The sequence below is a fragment of the Canis lupus genome, chromosome 11, assembly GCF_011100685.1.
Source record: "Canis lupus familiaris isolate Mischka breed German Shepherd chromosome 11, alternate assembly UU_Cfam_GSD_1.0, whole genome shotgun sequence".
NCBI classification, from domain to species: domain Eukaryota; kingdom Metazoa; phylum Chordata; class Mammalia; order Carnivora; family Canidae; genus Canis; species Canis lupus.
The window spans coordinates 64,625,285-64,639,755 of NC_049232.1; the positions used below are offsets into that span (position 1 = coordinate 64,625,285).

Consider the following 14,471-nt stretch of genomic DNA (forward strand, 5'->3'; position numbering starts at 1 on the left):
TCTCTCAAAATAGATATAGATAGATAGATAGATAGATAGATGATAGATAGAATAACCACTCATTAAATACACTCCCGAATTCCACTCCTAAACTTGGTTTACAGAAGCATTATAGACTGTGCAGATATGAAAATGTTCACTACGACAGTATAAAATATTAAAAAACTAATAATCTAAATGTCATTTTATAAAGGACTCTTTAAATACTGGTACCTCAAAAAACTGGAATAATTATTCAGAATTTCAGGGCATAACAATACATCTACATTCAATGACCTAGTATAAATGCATACTGTATGTGTAAATTTACAATGGTGAAAATACACTCACTCGCCAAAATATTTAAAAATATTATCTCTAGATGGTTGGATTTCAGGGGGTAATTTGCATCTTTCTGCTTTTCTTCAAGTACTGAATTTTCTAAGATTATGATTACCTTTATAAATAGCAAATGTTTTTTAACTTAAAAAAAACCTCTTTTGACCTATGAATTTTTTTCACTATTCTGAAGCATCTCCTCAGAAAAGATTCATAGAATATTAGCTTAAAAAGCATGACCATTTATAAACACTTGAGAATTTTTATTTAACCATTATCATTATACAGATTACTAATATTTAAAAAATGTTTATCAGTTTATCTAATTCAAAACCTGAGTTACAATAATCTGATAGGAACACTTTATAAAGGCATCTTGAAAAAAAAGTTTTTTATACTCTAGTACTATTCAAAAGAGAGAATTTTATCTAGAAGTGCTAACAAAGAAAGGTATCTGCAATACAATGATAAAGAGCAAGCTGCAAAATTTTATATGTTACCCATTTTTGTTTTGTAAAACAAAAACCCTATACTTTATATGTTCACATAAGCATACAAATACATTCAGAAGCCTATTCATCAGTTAACAGTAACATCTACACAGTGAGAATGGTGGCAAAGAAATTATTCACTTTATCATACAGACTTCAGTGCTGCTTAAACTGATTCTTATATAACAAACATGTTTGACTTGAATCAATTTCTGAAATTGTTAAATATTCTTTAAAATAATTTTACCAAAAATAAAGATTTGTAGTTTTAAATTTCATATGTAATTTTTAGGATGGATTCCTACAAGTGTATCTTTAAGAGTTGTTTTTTTTTTTATTTCTCTGTGTCTCTATGTTTAGCCTCTGAGCGAGCAAGCCTGTTTAAGTATGAATTTTCTTCCAGTCATAAATCAATGAACTACAATTTATATATAAAAGAACATACTTTCCCAAATTTATGTTCTTTAAAACAATGTATCCTTTTCAAAATGCACATTCAATACTCTAAAGCACCAACGTGTGATAGATATCATGCCAGATGCCCCGTAAAAACTGCCAATATTTATTTAGCACTACAAATAAACAATTCATTTTCCTTTCATCTGGCTTATTAACCACACACACTTTTCTGATTAAATAAAATATCAAATGCATAAGTAGACTTTGCCTTTTAGACTACTTGCTGTATTTGTCATGTGGGCATTAACCAGAAAAACAATTCTGCTTGCTTCTGCAGGTTTTTGCAAAACAGATTCCTAAGTCTTTTACAGAGAGAATAAAACCACAGATGACATACAATCCCAATTACACTAATGTACAAATCTCAATCAGTGGACACTTCAGGTACTTTACCCCCCTTTGAAACAGCTTTATTCTGGGGCACCTACGTGGCCCAGTGGTTGTGTCTGCCATTGGCTCAGGTCGTGATCCGGGGTCCTGGCATCAAGTCCCGCATACAGCTCACTGCAGGAGCCTGCTTCTCCCTCTGCCTATGTCTCTGCCTCTCTCTCTCTCTCATGAATGAATAAATAAAAACTTTAAAACACACACACACAGCCACACACACAAAATAAATAAAACAGCTTTATTCTAATTTGAAAACTATTCTTTTGTGGTGTGGCAACTTAGAATTAAGAATCTCTTATAATCAGGGGCGTTTAGGTGGCTCAGTCGGTTAAACATCTGCCTTTGGCTCAGGTCATGATCCTAGGGTCCTGGAATCCCCTACAGGCTCCCCGCTCAGTGGAGAGCCTGCTTCTCCCTCTCCTGCTCTCCCCCTGCTTGTGTTCTCTCTGTTGAATGAATAAATAAAATCTTTAAAAAAAAAAAAAAAAAGAATCTTTTATAATCAAAGTCTTTGAGAAAGAACCTAAGCATCAGAAATATTCCTCCTTACCAATACCAGGCAAGCAAAAACACACATAGGAAAGGGTTCAGAAGTGGGATGGAGTGGGCCTGGCTGGCTGACTAATGTACACCTCCCAAGAGCCTCTTGGGCAGCACCTACAAGCACTTGGGAACTGCACAAGGAACCTTAGAAATCTTCCAAGCCAACCCCACATTTCACATATCTGGAGTTGAGTAGCTCAGAGAAGAGCCCTGGTCTCTCCAAGGTCACAAAACAAGTTATTGACAGAGTTCAATTTAGAATTTACAGTCTTGGAACACCTGGCTGGCTCAGTCAGAAGAGCATGTGACACTTGATCTCAGGGTTACGAGTTCGAGCCCCAGGTTGGGCATAGAGATCACTTACTTACTTACTTACATACATACATACATACATACATAGAATTTACAGTCTGCTCACCATTCAACCACTATTCTTTCTTTCTACCTTATACTTCTTTATAAAGTAAAATGAAAACAGTGGGACCAGGGACCATGGAGAAACCAAATCTATCACTACTGCAAAAACTGTAAATGGTTTCCAAATATTCTAACATGTCTGAACTAGGAGAGAGAGGAAGATCAAAACATTCCCAACAAAGAAAAGGGGTGTGTGTGTGTGTGGGGGGGAGATATAAGCTTTTCAATTTTATCTTGACAACTCCACATCACAGGAAGATGCCAAGGGCCCCAAGGATTGTGTCATATGTGAGCATGATGCAACAGGTATTTTTTTTTTAAGTATTTAGAAATCATTTACTAAGTCCGTACAAAATTCTAATATATTTGAAACTGTTTAAAAGAATTATTCAAACCACAAATGACTGGTCTTTCACTGGTAAGCAGGTCAGAGTGGTAGGAGACTGAAGAAACCCAAAGAGGAGGTGAAGAAGAATTGAACTGGAAAGATAAGCTGGCAACAAAGGAAAATACAGGTACTGAAGCCACTACAAAGAAAAAGTGGACAGGACATGGAAATAGCTGAATAGATAGAAGGATAAAGGAAGAAAAGAGATGACCAAGGTTTCTAGACGACTAGAATCCAAGGGTTTTTGGGGGAACATGTGTGGTTAGTCCAGTCCTGATATTCTTTTATGTTTTTTCCCAAATAAGTAAAATCAACTTTTATTTTAAAAAGTTAGGGGATCCCTGGGTGGCTCAGCGGTTTAGTGCTGCCTTCAGCCCAGGGCCTGATCCTGGAGTCCTGGGATGGCGTCCCACATCAGGCTCCCTACATGGAGCCTGCTTCTCCCTCTGCCTGTGTCTCTACCTCTCTCTCTCTGTCTCTCATGAACAAATAAAGTCTTTAAAAAATAAAATAAAATAAAATAAAATAAAATAAAGTTAAATTAAAACATTTAAACACAATATCATGGGGGGAAAACTCTTAAAAATCCTTATCAAAGGTTACTTAGAATATTCTGATGATAAAAGGACTTTAACTGCTGATACCTTTTACTAACAGAATAAACAAATCAATCTCTAGATCAATCTCTGCACCAACGAAATTCCTCCCTCCTTCACAGGTTAGTTGTAAGAATAAAACAATACTCATGACAACACCTAATCCAGTGCCTGGCACATAACAGATGCTCAAAAGTTGGATCGTAAATGTATGAACTGTCAGCTCTCCAAAATGTGAATTTGCTTTAATTGTGGCTTTTGTTCCTGCCTTTCCCATCTATACCTTCCCTCTTCAGCACAGGCTCAAATATACAAGTTGTCTAGAAAACACGGACTCTTTTTCCTAAACCAGGCAGCCCTGCTTGGGCTCACAGAACCACACCAAAGGTGAACTATGAGATAGAAAAGTTAGAGTCGGCCACTTGCCTGGTCACATGATGTTCCTTCGCTTCGGGTCAGGGCTTAATCACCACTTTTGGCTGAGAGCTGAGGACTCCCTGTCTCTGCTTCCTGGGTACTCCTCTCCAACTAAAGAGCTGGTTCAAGCCTTTTAAAAATCATTAATTGCTTTGACCACCCTAATCCCTGCCTCCTGCCTTGAAATTGATATTGGCCCTAACTTCTCTTCCATTCACCCACAACTAGGGTATTTAAGTAAAATACAAAAATGAGGGTTTCTGGGATACCTGGGTGGCTCAGTGGTTTAGCTCCTGCCTGCGGCCCAGGGCATGATCCTGGAATCCTGGGATCAAGTCCCATGTCGGGCTGCCTACATGGAACCTGCTTCTCCCTCTGCCTGTGTCTCTGCCTCTCTGAGGGTTTCTCCTCTGCAAAAAGATTTACGAAACTACACACATTCAGCTACAGATGCTTCTTCACTGGTACCAAATTCCTCCTATTTATTGAGGGTAACTGGCTGAAATGCTCCAGTTTCCACTCATCCTAATTTACCCATGTATCCAACTTCTTACTACAGTATGAAGTTACACTATTCACATGTTGGGGCTTTTATTTTCCAATTTCCTATACTTTGATGGATAAGCTAGTTGGCCTTGCCTACAATAACTTACACTAAATTACAGTATCAACAGTCAAAATGTCAGCAGAAACTATGTATGTGTCTGCCTCCAACAAGATGGAGGTTCTTGGATAGGAATCAAGTCATAGTGTTTATATTTCTTAACAGCATACAGCAGTCTGCCTTATATGAGGCAGTCAATCAACTAAACTGTGAAACAAGAAATAGCACTGAAGGTACAAATAACAGGGTAAAGGAAAAGGGGCATACTCCAGAAAAGCAACCATAGATTTCTTCACATGGTGTGCCTTTGGGACAATCACATTCTCTGTGCCTAAGAAGCCTCTCCTAAAAAGTGGCAGGCGTCTGGCAGTAAAAAGTACATAAACTCCAGGATCACTCCCACCTGGCAATCCAGCAAGCCCTAGGAGTTGAAAGGTCACTCCACATTCCTCCTACCTACCACAAATGAAACAGCCCAGGCCACTTGGAGGCCAAAGCTTGTCTATCTGATCACTTAGCAGTTGCACACATAGGCAGTGTCCCAAAATTATGAATGCGTCACTCCCCAATATCCTGCTGGCCCATAACTAGTGGGTAATGACATGTGTGTCTGTCCTCTGCATGAGAATTTGTTCATATATAATTATATACACCTTGAAGACAACGCGTGCATCTTACTCCTTTTAAACCCCTACAGAGGGCAGCCCAGGTGGCTCAGCGGTTTTGCGCCGCCTTCAGCCCAGGGTGCGATCCTGGAGACCTGGGATCGAGTCCCACATCGGGCTCCCTGCGTGGAGCCTGCTTCTCCCTCTGCCTGTGTCTCTGCCTCTGTCTTTCTGTGTGTCTCTGCCTCTCTCTTTCTGTGTGTCTCTCCCTCTCTCTGTGTGTCTCTCATGAATAAATAAAATCTTTTTTAAAAAATTAATAAAATAAAATAATAAAATAAAATAAAATAAAATAAAATAAAATAAAATAAAATAAATAAAATAAAATAAACCCCTTAAAAGGCAGCCCGGGTCCTGATCCTGGAGACCCAGAATCGAGTCCCATGTCGGGCTCCCTGCGTGGAGCCTGCTTCTCCTTCTGCCTGTCTCTCTTTGTGTCTCTCATAAATAAAATCTTTAAAAATAAATAAATAAAAATAATAAACCCCTACCAAAGAGGCACCAGGGTGGCTCCCTTGGTCTGCCTTTGGCTCAGGTGGTAATCTCAGGGTCCTGGGATGGAGCCCCCCGTCTGGCTCCCCGCTCAGAGGGGAGTCTGCTTCTCCATCTCACTCTCCCTCTGGGCTCGCCCTCTCTCTCTCTCAAATAAATAAATCTTTAAAAAATAAAAAATAAATAAATAAACCCCTACAAACCCTAGTATCTGTTAACACGTTTGATCACTTTTAATGAAAACTGAGAGGTGGTAATGATAGAGCAAGAGAGAATACAGGAGTTCTGGGATCAATCATGAGTCTACAAATAACCTTGGCGAGTTAAAGCCCTGTCTGACACATACGGGGTATTATTTTGAACTTGATGTCTAAGTGCCCTGACCACTGACAAAAGTGAGAAATTATTTTTAAATGGTACCGTTTATGGACAAATTAACCTTCTTACCCATTAAATATGCACCCATTTTTAAGAGTCTTCAGTTAAACAGTTGGGTATCTAGTCTGAGTTAGGAAACGTGTCACTAGATGGTCTTTGAAATCCCTTCCCGGGGTGCCTGGATGGCTCAGTGGTTGAGTGTCTGCCTTTGGCTCAGGTCATGATCCCTGGGATCGATTCCCATGCGGGGTTCCCTGCAGGGAGCCTGCTTCTCCCTTTGCCTGTGTCTCTGCCTCTCTGTGTCTCTCATGAATAAATAAAATCTTAAAAAAAAAAAAAAAGAAAAAGAAATCCCTTCCCATTCTAAAGCTCCCTAATTTTCTAAGAATAAGCTCAGGGTGATCCAAGAATCACCAATCTACGTCTCCTTCACCCAGTGTGCTCCAGGAATCCAAGCTGGAGGCAAAGGACTGTGGTACAGCCTTCCCTCCACAGGTGGTTCCCAAGAAGTAGAGTGCGGTGTGGAGCAGACCTGGGCGCCTCCCACAAACTAAAAGTCACCTGAACTCAGAAGCCGCACAGGGCCTTTGAAGCAAGCTTCGTTTCAGGACTCGAGAAACTGGAGCCAAGTCGGGCCTTCTCTGCCACTAACCAGCCCTAGTCTGGCAAGAAGTGAGCTCTCCAACCTGCAGAATGACAAGCTGGACTAAGGTCTGTAAGGTCGGTCCCTCTCTGCCGTCCAGAAAAAAAACCCACATGGGCACGAAAGATGAAAGACGGCCGGCGCCACCAACCACCCTCCGCCTCCTCTGACCAGGGGCAAGTCCAACCAAGTCCACCTGCCGATGCGCACGTCCACCTGCCAAGCTGGACTGCGACTCCCAACGTGGGGGACACGACCCCCCAAGGAGGGAGGTCTATTATTACGATAGGGGCGGCGGACAGAGGAGGCTCTGCGTGGAAGGAAGCGGGCCACGCTCCGCAGGTGAACGGGGAGGAGGGCGCAGGCTTTTCCGACGGTCCCTGCACGGTGGGGGGGGGGGCGGACAGGGGAGGCTCTGCGTGGAAGGAAGCGGGCCACGCTCCCCAGGTGCACGGGGAGGAGGGCGCAGGCTTTTCCGACGGTCCCTGCACGGTGCGGGGGAGGGGGACAGGGGAGGCTCTGCGTGGAAGGAAGCGGGCCACGCTCCGCGGGTGCACGGGGAGGAGGGCGCAGGCTTTTCCGACGGTCCCCGCACCCGGGAGGCGGCGCTGCGGGCCGGCACCCCCGGGAGCTACGCGGGGTGCAGCGGGGTGCAGCGGGGCCCGGGCCGCCGCTTACTCACCCACAGGCTGCTGAAGTAGTCCAGCCCGCGGCAGATGAGCGCGCCGGCGTAGGCCAGCAGCACCTGCACGCCCAGGTAGCTGCCCAGGCTGTAGAGGCCGTAGAGGAGCGGGCCGCCGGCGCCCAGCAGCAGCAGCAGGCGGCGGCGGCGCAGCGCCTGCTCGCCCAGGGCCTCGACGCCGTAGTCGGCGAAGCAGAGCGGCAGCAGCAGCGCGGCCAGCACGATGGGCGTGTGCGCGCGGTGCAGGCGCTGCAGCCAGTGGCGGCCCAGGCGCGTCAGGGAGCTCTTGAAGGGGTGCAGGAAGGTGCCGCACAGCACGGCCCAGAGCAGCGGCCGCAGGAAGGCCTCCAGGATGAAGTAGACGAGCACGGCGGCGCCGCAGCACAGGCACACGAACAGCACGGCCCCCGTGTTGTAGAAGGCCTGCTTGATAGGCTTGTCGAAGCGCAGCGCCAGCGCCGGCGTCCTCGGGGGCTCCCCGCCGCCGCCGCCGCCGCCGCCGCCCGGGCGCGGGACCCGGGGCGCCCGGCCCGGGGAGCCCCTCGGACTGGGCGCCTCTGCGGGGCCGGCGCCGTCGGCCATAGCGCCCCAGCTGCGGCCGCCGAGAGGCGGTGCCGGGAAGCGGAGCGGGAGGCACGGGAGCGAGGCCAGGCGCGCGGCGCGCGGCATTGTGGACGTCGTAGTTCCCCGCTGCGCACCGAGCGCGCACGAGACCCACCGGGAACTACAACTCCCAGAAAGTGGGGACAGCGCTCCCTCGCCCATTGGTTCCTGCGGAGCCAGGTAACAGGTTTCGGGGCTCAACATCTTCCAAGATGCGGGGCGGGGCGGGGAAAGACGTCCCTTCGCCCGTGGGGTAAACTCAACTTTTCAGGAGGCGGAATTCCAAAAGGGGCGCACTGCATTCGTAGACTGGGACTCCAGGCTGTGCCTCGGGACCCCGGGGTGGGTGGGGGTAGGGGACGGATCCCCGCATTCAGCTCTATTTGATTCCTTTGATACAAGCAAAGGGTTCGCTCCGGTGCAGGGCTTTAAGTAGCGGTGGCCATATCGCAGACCCTGTTCCAAGTGGCTCGTTCGTTGAATCCTTAGGACAACGCCCTGCAGAGAACATGATGTCATTCCCACTTTACAAAAAGAAAAAAAAAAAAAAAAGGAAACTGAGGCACGGAGAAGTTAAGCACCTTGCCAAGGTTGGCGAGGTCACGCAGCTCCTGAGTGCAAAGGCATGCTTCAAACTCCGAGTTTGGGGATCCCTGGGTGGCTCAGCGGTTTGAGCGTCTGCCTTCGGCCCAGGGCGTGACCCTGGAGACCTGGGATCGAGTCCCGCGTCGGGCTCCCTGCATGGAGCCTGCTGCTCCCTCTGCCTGTGTCTCTGCCTCTCTCTCTCATGGATAAATAAAAACCTAAAAAAAAAAAAACCTCCAAATCTGGCTCCTAAATCTATTGTCTTACCCACTATACTAATTGGTTTGACAAGTGATCTTTGGCATGTTTTTCAAAGCTCCTTGGTGGACTGTAAAGTAATGTTACTGTTGACATTGGGGTAGGCGTCACGTGGGAGCCAGATAAACTTCTAAAAGAGCTCTAGATCAGAGTCTCAAACTGCCACTGTTTTGTTTTTAAGGCCTGGGGGTCAGGTTAATTAAGCTCCCAACCCTGATTTCCCCCTCTGTCGCATGGAAATGATAATAACAGAAGCTCTAATCTCAGGAGAGAAAAAGAGGAAGCTCTAGGGCAGTGCAAATTGCTCCTGTTTATGTTGGAAAGGTCCTGGGACCCAAGCGTACTACTCACACCTCAAACAGCATTTTTATTAAAAGAAGACAAAAGGAAGGAAGGAAAGAAGAAAAGGAAGGAGCAGGACGGAAGGAAGGGTGGGAGGGAGGGAGGGCAAGAAAGGAAAAGAAAAGAAAGAAAGAGCCCCAAGGATGTGGAGTCTGCCTGAGATTCTCTCTCCCTCTCCGTGTGCCCCTCCTCCCACTCCCACAGTGTTTTTTCTCTCTCAAACAAATCTTTAAAAAGAGAAACAGAAAGGAAAAAAAAAAAAGGGAAGCAGGCATGCTTTACTAAGTAATATGTGACTGCTTTGAAACCCTGCAGGTTATCCCTTTTCTGTTTTCAGTAAGTTTTCATATTAATTTAAACTTAGTTTTTGCTTCTCTTCTAAAGTAGCCAGGACAAGTATCATTATCCACAGTTTTCAGATGAAGAAACTGTTGATTACTAAGGCTGGGAGACAAAGGGATTCAGGAAATAAAATATAATTCCTTTCCATCTCGTTTTTCTAGGTTTCAGGTCACAGCTCTTGTTTTTCAAGTGGTCTTTGGACTTTAACTCTGTAAATATATCGCTTCAGTTGTCTTACATTTTGGTTTGCTTCTCTACTTTGTCCAGTGCTGCTGAGATTATATTTCCATCATGGCCACATTTGCTTTCAATGCCCATTTTACACTGATTCCAAGCTCCTATTTATATCACAACAAGGCCTCAGCCTCCCTCCCAAAAAGTCCTCAGTAATGAGTGGGGAATCCCAAAGAGGGTGCCTAACATATACTTAGAGACATGAGTCAACCACCAACCACCCTACGTCCACCCCGCTGCCCACACAGCTCACTGCCTCCAGTTCCTGTCATAGGGTTGGCAGTGCCTATGTCACTATTCCCAGAACCTAACTTCTAAACCTCAGAGTGCCAAAGAGCTGGGTTCCATTCAGAGGTAGGGGAGGAAGTCCTCTGCCCTGACTTGCCTGCCCCTTTGTGACTCACGCCCTAAACCAGGCCACTTGTGCTCAACGTATTGTACCTCTTCTCATAAAGAGTTCTTTCCATGTCTGGCCTTCTCTACTCTAGTCACAGGGGCTCAAAACCAATCCAAAAAAAAAAAAAAATCCAACAGTGTCAGTGAGGTAACAAAGACCAAGCATCCCCTGTCTTCCTCCAACCAAAGACTCAGTTGTCTTCCTCTAGTTACAAAAAAAGAAAAACAAAACCCCCCCAAAAAAACCCCAAACCTCCCCAACAACTCCATTTTACATAACTAAAGCCTTTACAAACAGAAACTGACTTAGGTATGCATTGGACTTGGTTGGGGGTGGGGGATGGGGGTAGCAATAAGGTTGCCTAACCTGTGTTCTGGCTCCCACTCAGCAAACCAAAAATTCCCTGTCACGGTGTTCTGCTTCCAAGTCTCAGCAAAAAGCAAAATTGCCAAACATTTCAAAACTGTTCTAATGGCCAAAGCAATAGAACTGACAAGTCTCAGGATGCCTAGGTGGCTCAGCAGTTGAGCATCTGCCCTTGGCTCAGGTGATCCTGGGGTTCTGGGATCGAGTCCTGCATCAAGCTCCCTGCATAGAGCCTGCTTCTCCCTCTGCCTGTGTCTCTGCCTCTCTCTGTTTCTCTATGAATAAATAAATAAATAAATCTTAAAAAAAAAAAAGAACTGACAAGTTTCCAATAGAATTCCCAGTGAAGAATGAAATTCTAATTTTTTTTAATTAATTAATTTATTTATGATAGTCACAGAGAGAGAGAGGCAGAGACACAGGCAGAGGGAGAAGCAGGCTCCATGCACCGGGAGCCCAATGTGGGATTCGATCCCGGGTCTCCAGGATCGTGCCCTGGGCCAAAGGCAGGCGCTAAACCGCTGCGCCACCCAGGGATCCCAGAATGAAATTCTAATAGAAATGATGGCTGATGCACTGGAAACTAGACTAACATTTGTATGGCCTAATTTAAGGCTGGGTTCCCACAGCATCTTGCTCACCACGTTATACTGGTCCCTACCATGCTGTGCTCAAGGTCAGTGCTTTATATGGGTTTGCTTCATCTCTGTGTCCCCGGCACCAGACACAGCATGTGACATTCACAGTACAGAGCAGAAGCTCAATGTTTGCTGAGCAAGTGAATGAATGGGTGATCGCCTTTCAAAAAGCCTGTTTGTACTTCCTGTCCGAAATGTTACTGAAACAGTGAGAATGCTTCTGCCAGGCATTCCTGTGGTTGAGAGTTACTGAGATGGAGAACCCACAAACTAAATTTGAGTACACATGGTCCATTCAATTCTCTAGTTCACAGGACATGTACTTTTTAAGCTTCACCTCCAAAATGCAAGGCTACTTGAGCTTTGTTCACCTCACATAGCAACTCACCCCGACCACCCCAGGCAAGAACGGCCTCCACGGACATCCAGGATCCCAGTGGAAGTAAAAATGGGCTCAGGAGTGGATCAAGCGGACCCTAGGACCACACTGCCTTTGGCTTTCCAGTTGCGCAAACCATCAATTCCCTAATCACAAAAGCCAGTTTTGGGTTTTACATTTCCTGCAACAGAAAGCTTTCTGGCAGATAAAATGACAATACCTACATTATGGGTTGCTGTGAGGATTTTCAAAGTAAGAGTGTGTCTGAAGCAGCAGCATAGTGCCTGGGATTTGGTGAAAACCTGATAGGGGACCCTGGGTGACTCGATGCCTGGATGTCTTGAAGCCAGAGGCAGCTCTTAAACAACAATTAATGTCCGAAGTCACCCCCACCCCCCACCCACCACACACACTTACCCAAGGTATCAAGATAAAAGCCCCAGAGGGACGCCTGGGTGCCTTAGTGGTTGAGCATCTGCCTTTGGCTCAGGTCATGATCCTGGGGTCCTGGGATCGAGTCCCGCATCAGGCTCCCTGCAGGTAGCCTGCTTCTCCCTCTGCCTATGTCTCTGCTTCTCTTTCTGTCTCTCATGAATAAATAAATAAAATCTTAAAAAAAAAAAAAAAAAGATAAAAGCCCCAGAGATAAAGCAAATACAGGCAGGAGAGGATTGTCCTGGGCATTGTATCTTAGAGTTCTCCAAGTGTCTCTAAAAAGTTACTGAGTTGTGCTAAGCACCTGCTTTGTACAAAATCCAGTGCTTACAATAGAGTCCGTATCAAAGACAAAGGAAACAAAAGAGATAAACCAAAAAAACAGACTCTTTTTTTTTTTTTTTAAACGGACTCTTTTAACTGGAGAAAACAGATGGTTACCAAGGGGTGGTAGGTGGGGGGATAGGGGAGATAGGTAAAGGAGATGAAGAGTATACCTATTTTGAGGAGCACTGAGTTATATACAGAATTGTTGAATCACTATAGTGTACGCTAATTTAACACTGTATGAACTATACTGGAATAAAGATAAAAAATAAGCAAAATAAAACAAGAAACCATGGAGTGTGTATGTCATGTATAAAGTGATAAGTATGTACAGTGAAGGAGGAAAGATCATGTGAAAAGTAATCAGACATGCATTCAAATTCCAAATATGAGTTACCACTTTTCTTTGCTAAGTCCAATACAGACACTGCTGATCAACCGCTAATCTCTTTCTTCCTGTGCCTAGACATAGCCTCCAAATCCTCAGCGGAACATTCTAGGAAACCACTATCAACCGATTAAACTTATTTGTATTCCCTACTGTAACTAACAATGGGGCATCTGATACTAGGTAAAACCGGCAAACTAAAAAGGTAGATAACTGGTGTAGAAGAAGGGTTTAGGAAGTGAATTAGTGTGTATGTGAGAAATTACTGAGAGTTTTGTTTTTTTTAAAAATCTGAATGGCTGAAGGACAAATATTGCAAACAAGTCTGCAACCATCAGGTCTTGCCTGACTCCCTAACTGCTCCCCCTTCCCTCTCCTCATCCCACGCTGGAACACATGACCCCACGTGGGGTCACTGAATGGAGTGTAGGCTTTCCTGTCCTTCCGGGCTGTGACATCCAGCTTCAGCTAACCTTCCATGCTGTGTCACCAAAGACAATTTCACTAGTTAATGAAAAGATGACTGAAGAGATGATTAAATGGATTCAATCAACTCAACTGAGACCCATGCACCCAGGAGAGAGCCAGGTGAATAAAAAGCAATTTGGTCAGTCCTTTTGGGAACACACACACACACACACACACACACACACACACACACTTTTTAAAAGTCTGCAACAGTGAGGTGCCTGTGATGGCTCAGTTGGTTAAGTGTATGCCTTGGACTCAGTTCATAATCTTGAGGTGCTGGGATACAGCCCTGAGACCAGCTCCCTGCTCAGCAGAGTCGATTTCTCTCTCTCCCTCTGCTCCTCCCCCTGCTTGTGCTCTCTCTCTCTCTTTCAAAAAAAAAAAAAAAAAAAAAAATCTTAAAAAAAAAAAGAAAAAAAGTGCAACCAAGACAGCCCCCTCTTCCTCTTCTAAGGTGGGAAGAAGGGTGAATTTTGTGATTAGCAATTCTGTGCTGAAAGTCAGGGTGCCTATCCAGAAAGTAGCTGGCCTTAAGCGTCCCTAGTTGATAGCTATGCATCTTCACAGGAGAGATCTACATTTTATCTGGAATGGCTGAGGTTGAGAGTTCCAGATCAGAATTGGGAATTCTGAGCCTGCCCCTTCCTTGGCTCTACTCCCAACAATATACCCAAACTAAGGCTGAGGCCACCCAATGTATAAACACACCCACCCTTCTGGGTAAATCAGAATAAGACTGAAAACCAGAAGATGCTGGATGCATTTCAAATTGGCCAGACTAATCCCTCTTTATTTATAAATAAACTATTTGTGTTTGGGAATCAAGTCTTGCTGGGTTTGAATCCTAAGTGTCACTTGTTTATATGCTCTTGGCACCACACGGTGATGTCACTGAAGCCTCTGGGTGGTCTCTCCTACCATCTCTGCCCTCCTGCTCCAGTCAGTTCTCTACAATACAGGCAGTGCAGCTTTTCTCAGATACAATCTGATCCTTTCAAAATCTCCTTACCCAGGACGCCTGGGGGGCTCAGTGGTTGAGCATCTACCTTTGGCTCAGGGCATGATCCCTGAGTCTTAGGATCAGGTCCCACATAGGGCTCCCTGCAAGGAGCCTGCTTTTACCTCCGCTTATGTCTCTGCCTCTCTCTCTCTCTATCTCTGTGTCTCTCATGAATAAATAAAATCTTAAAACAAAACAAAATACCTCCTTACCCCCTAGGAAGAGT

General features: G+C 45.2%; 1 protein-coding gene and 1 long non-coding RNA gene across 6 annotated transcripts in view; one reads left to right on the forward strand and one right to left on the reverse strand.

Annotated features, from left to right (window-relative positions):
- TMEM245 (transmembrane protein 245) overlaps positions 1–8,062 on the reverse strand; it is a 102,058-nt gene extending 93,996 nt beyond the window's left edge. For all 5 annotated transcript variants that reach the window (XR_005367135.1, XM_038553056.1, XM_038553055.1 and 2 more), the window contains exon 1: positions 7,481–8,062. Coding sequence is in view for 4 of the 5 variants with exons in the window: in XM_038553056.1 (XP_038408984.1) it covers positions 7,481–8,062 (582 nt within the window). In the remaining variant the exon portion in view is untranslated. The remainder of the gene's footprint in view (positions 1–7,480) is intronic.
- LOC111098128 lies at positions 8,050–8,656 on the forward strand. The gene is made up of 2 exons (XR_005367136.1): positions 8,050–8,263; positions 8,573–8,656. It is a non-coding gene; the product is annotated as an uncharacterized LOC111098128 (long non-coding RNA).
- The last annotated feature ends 5,815 nt before the right edge of the window (positions 8,657–14,471 follow it).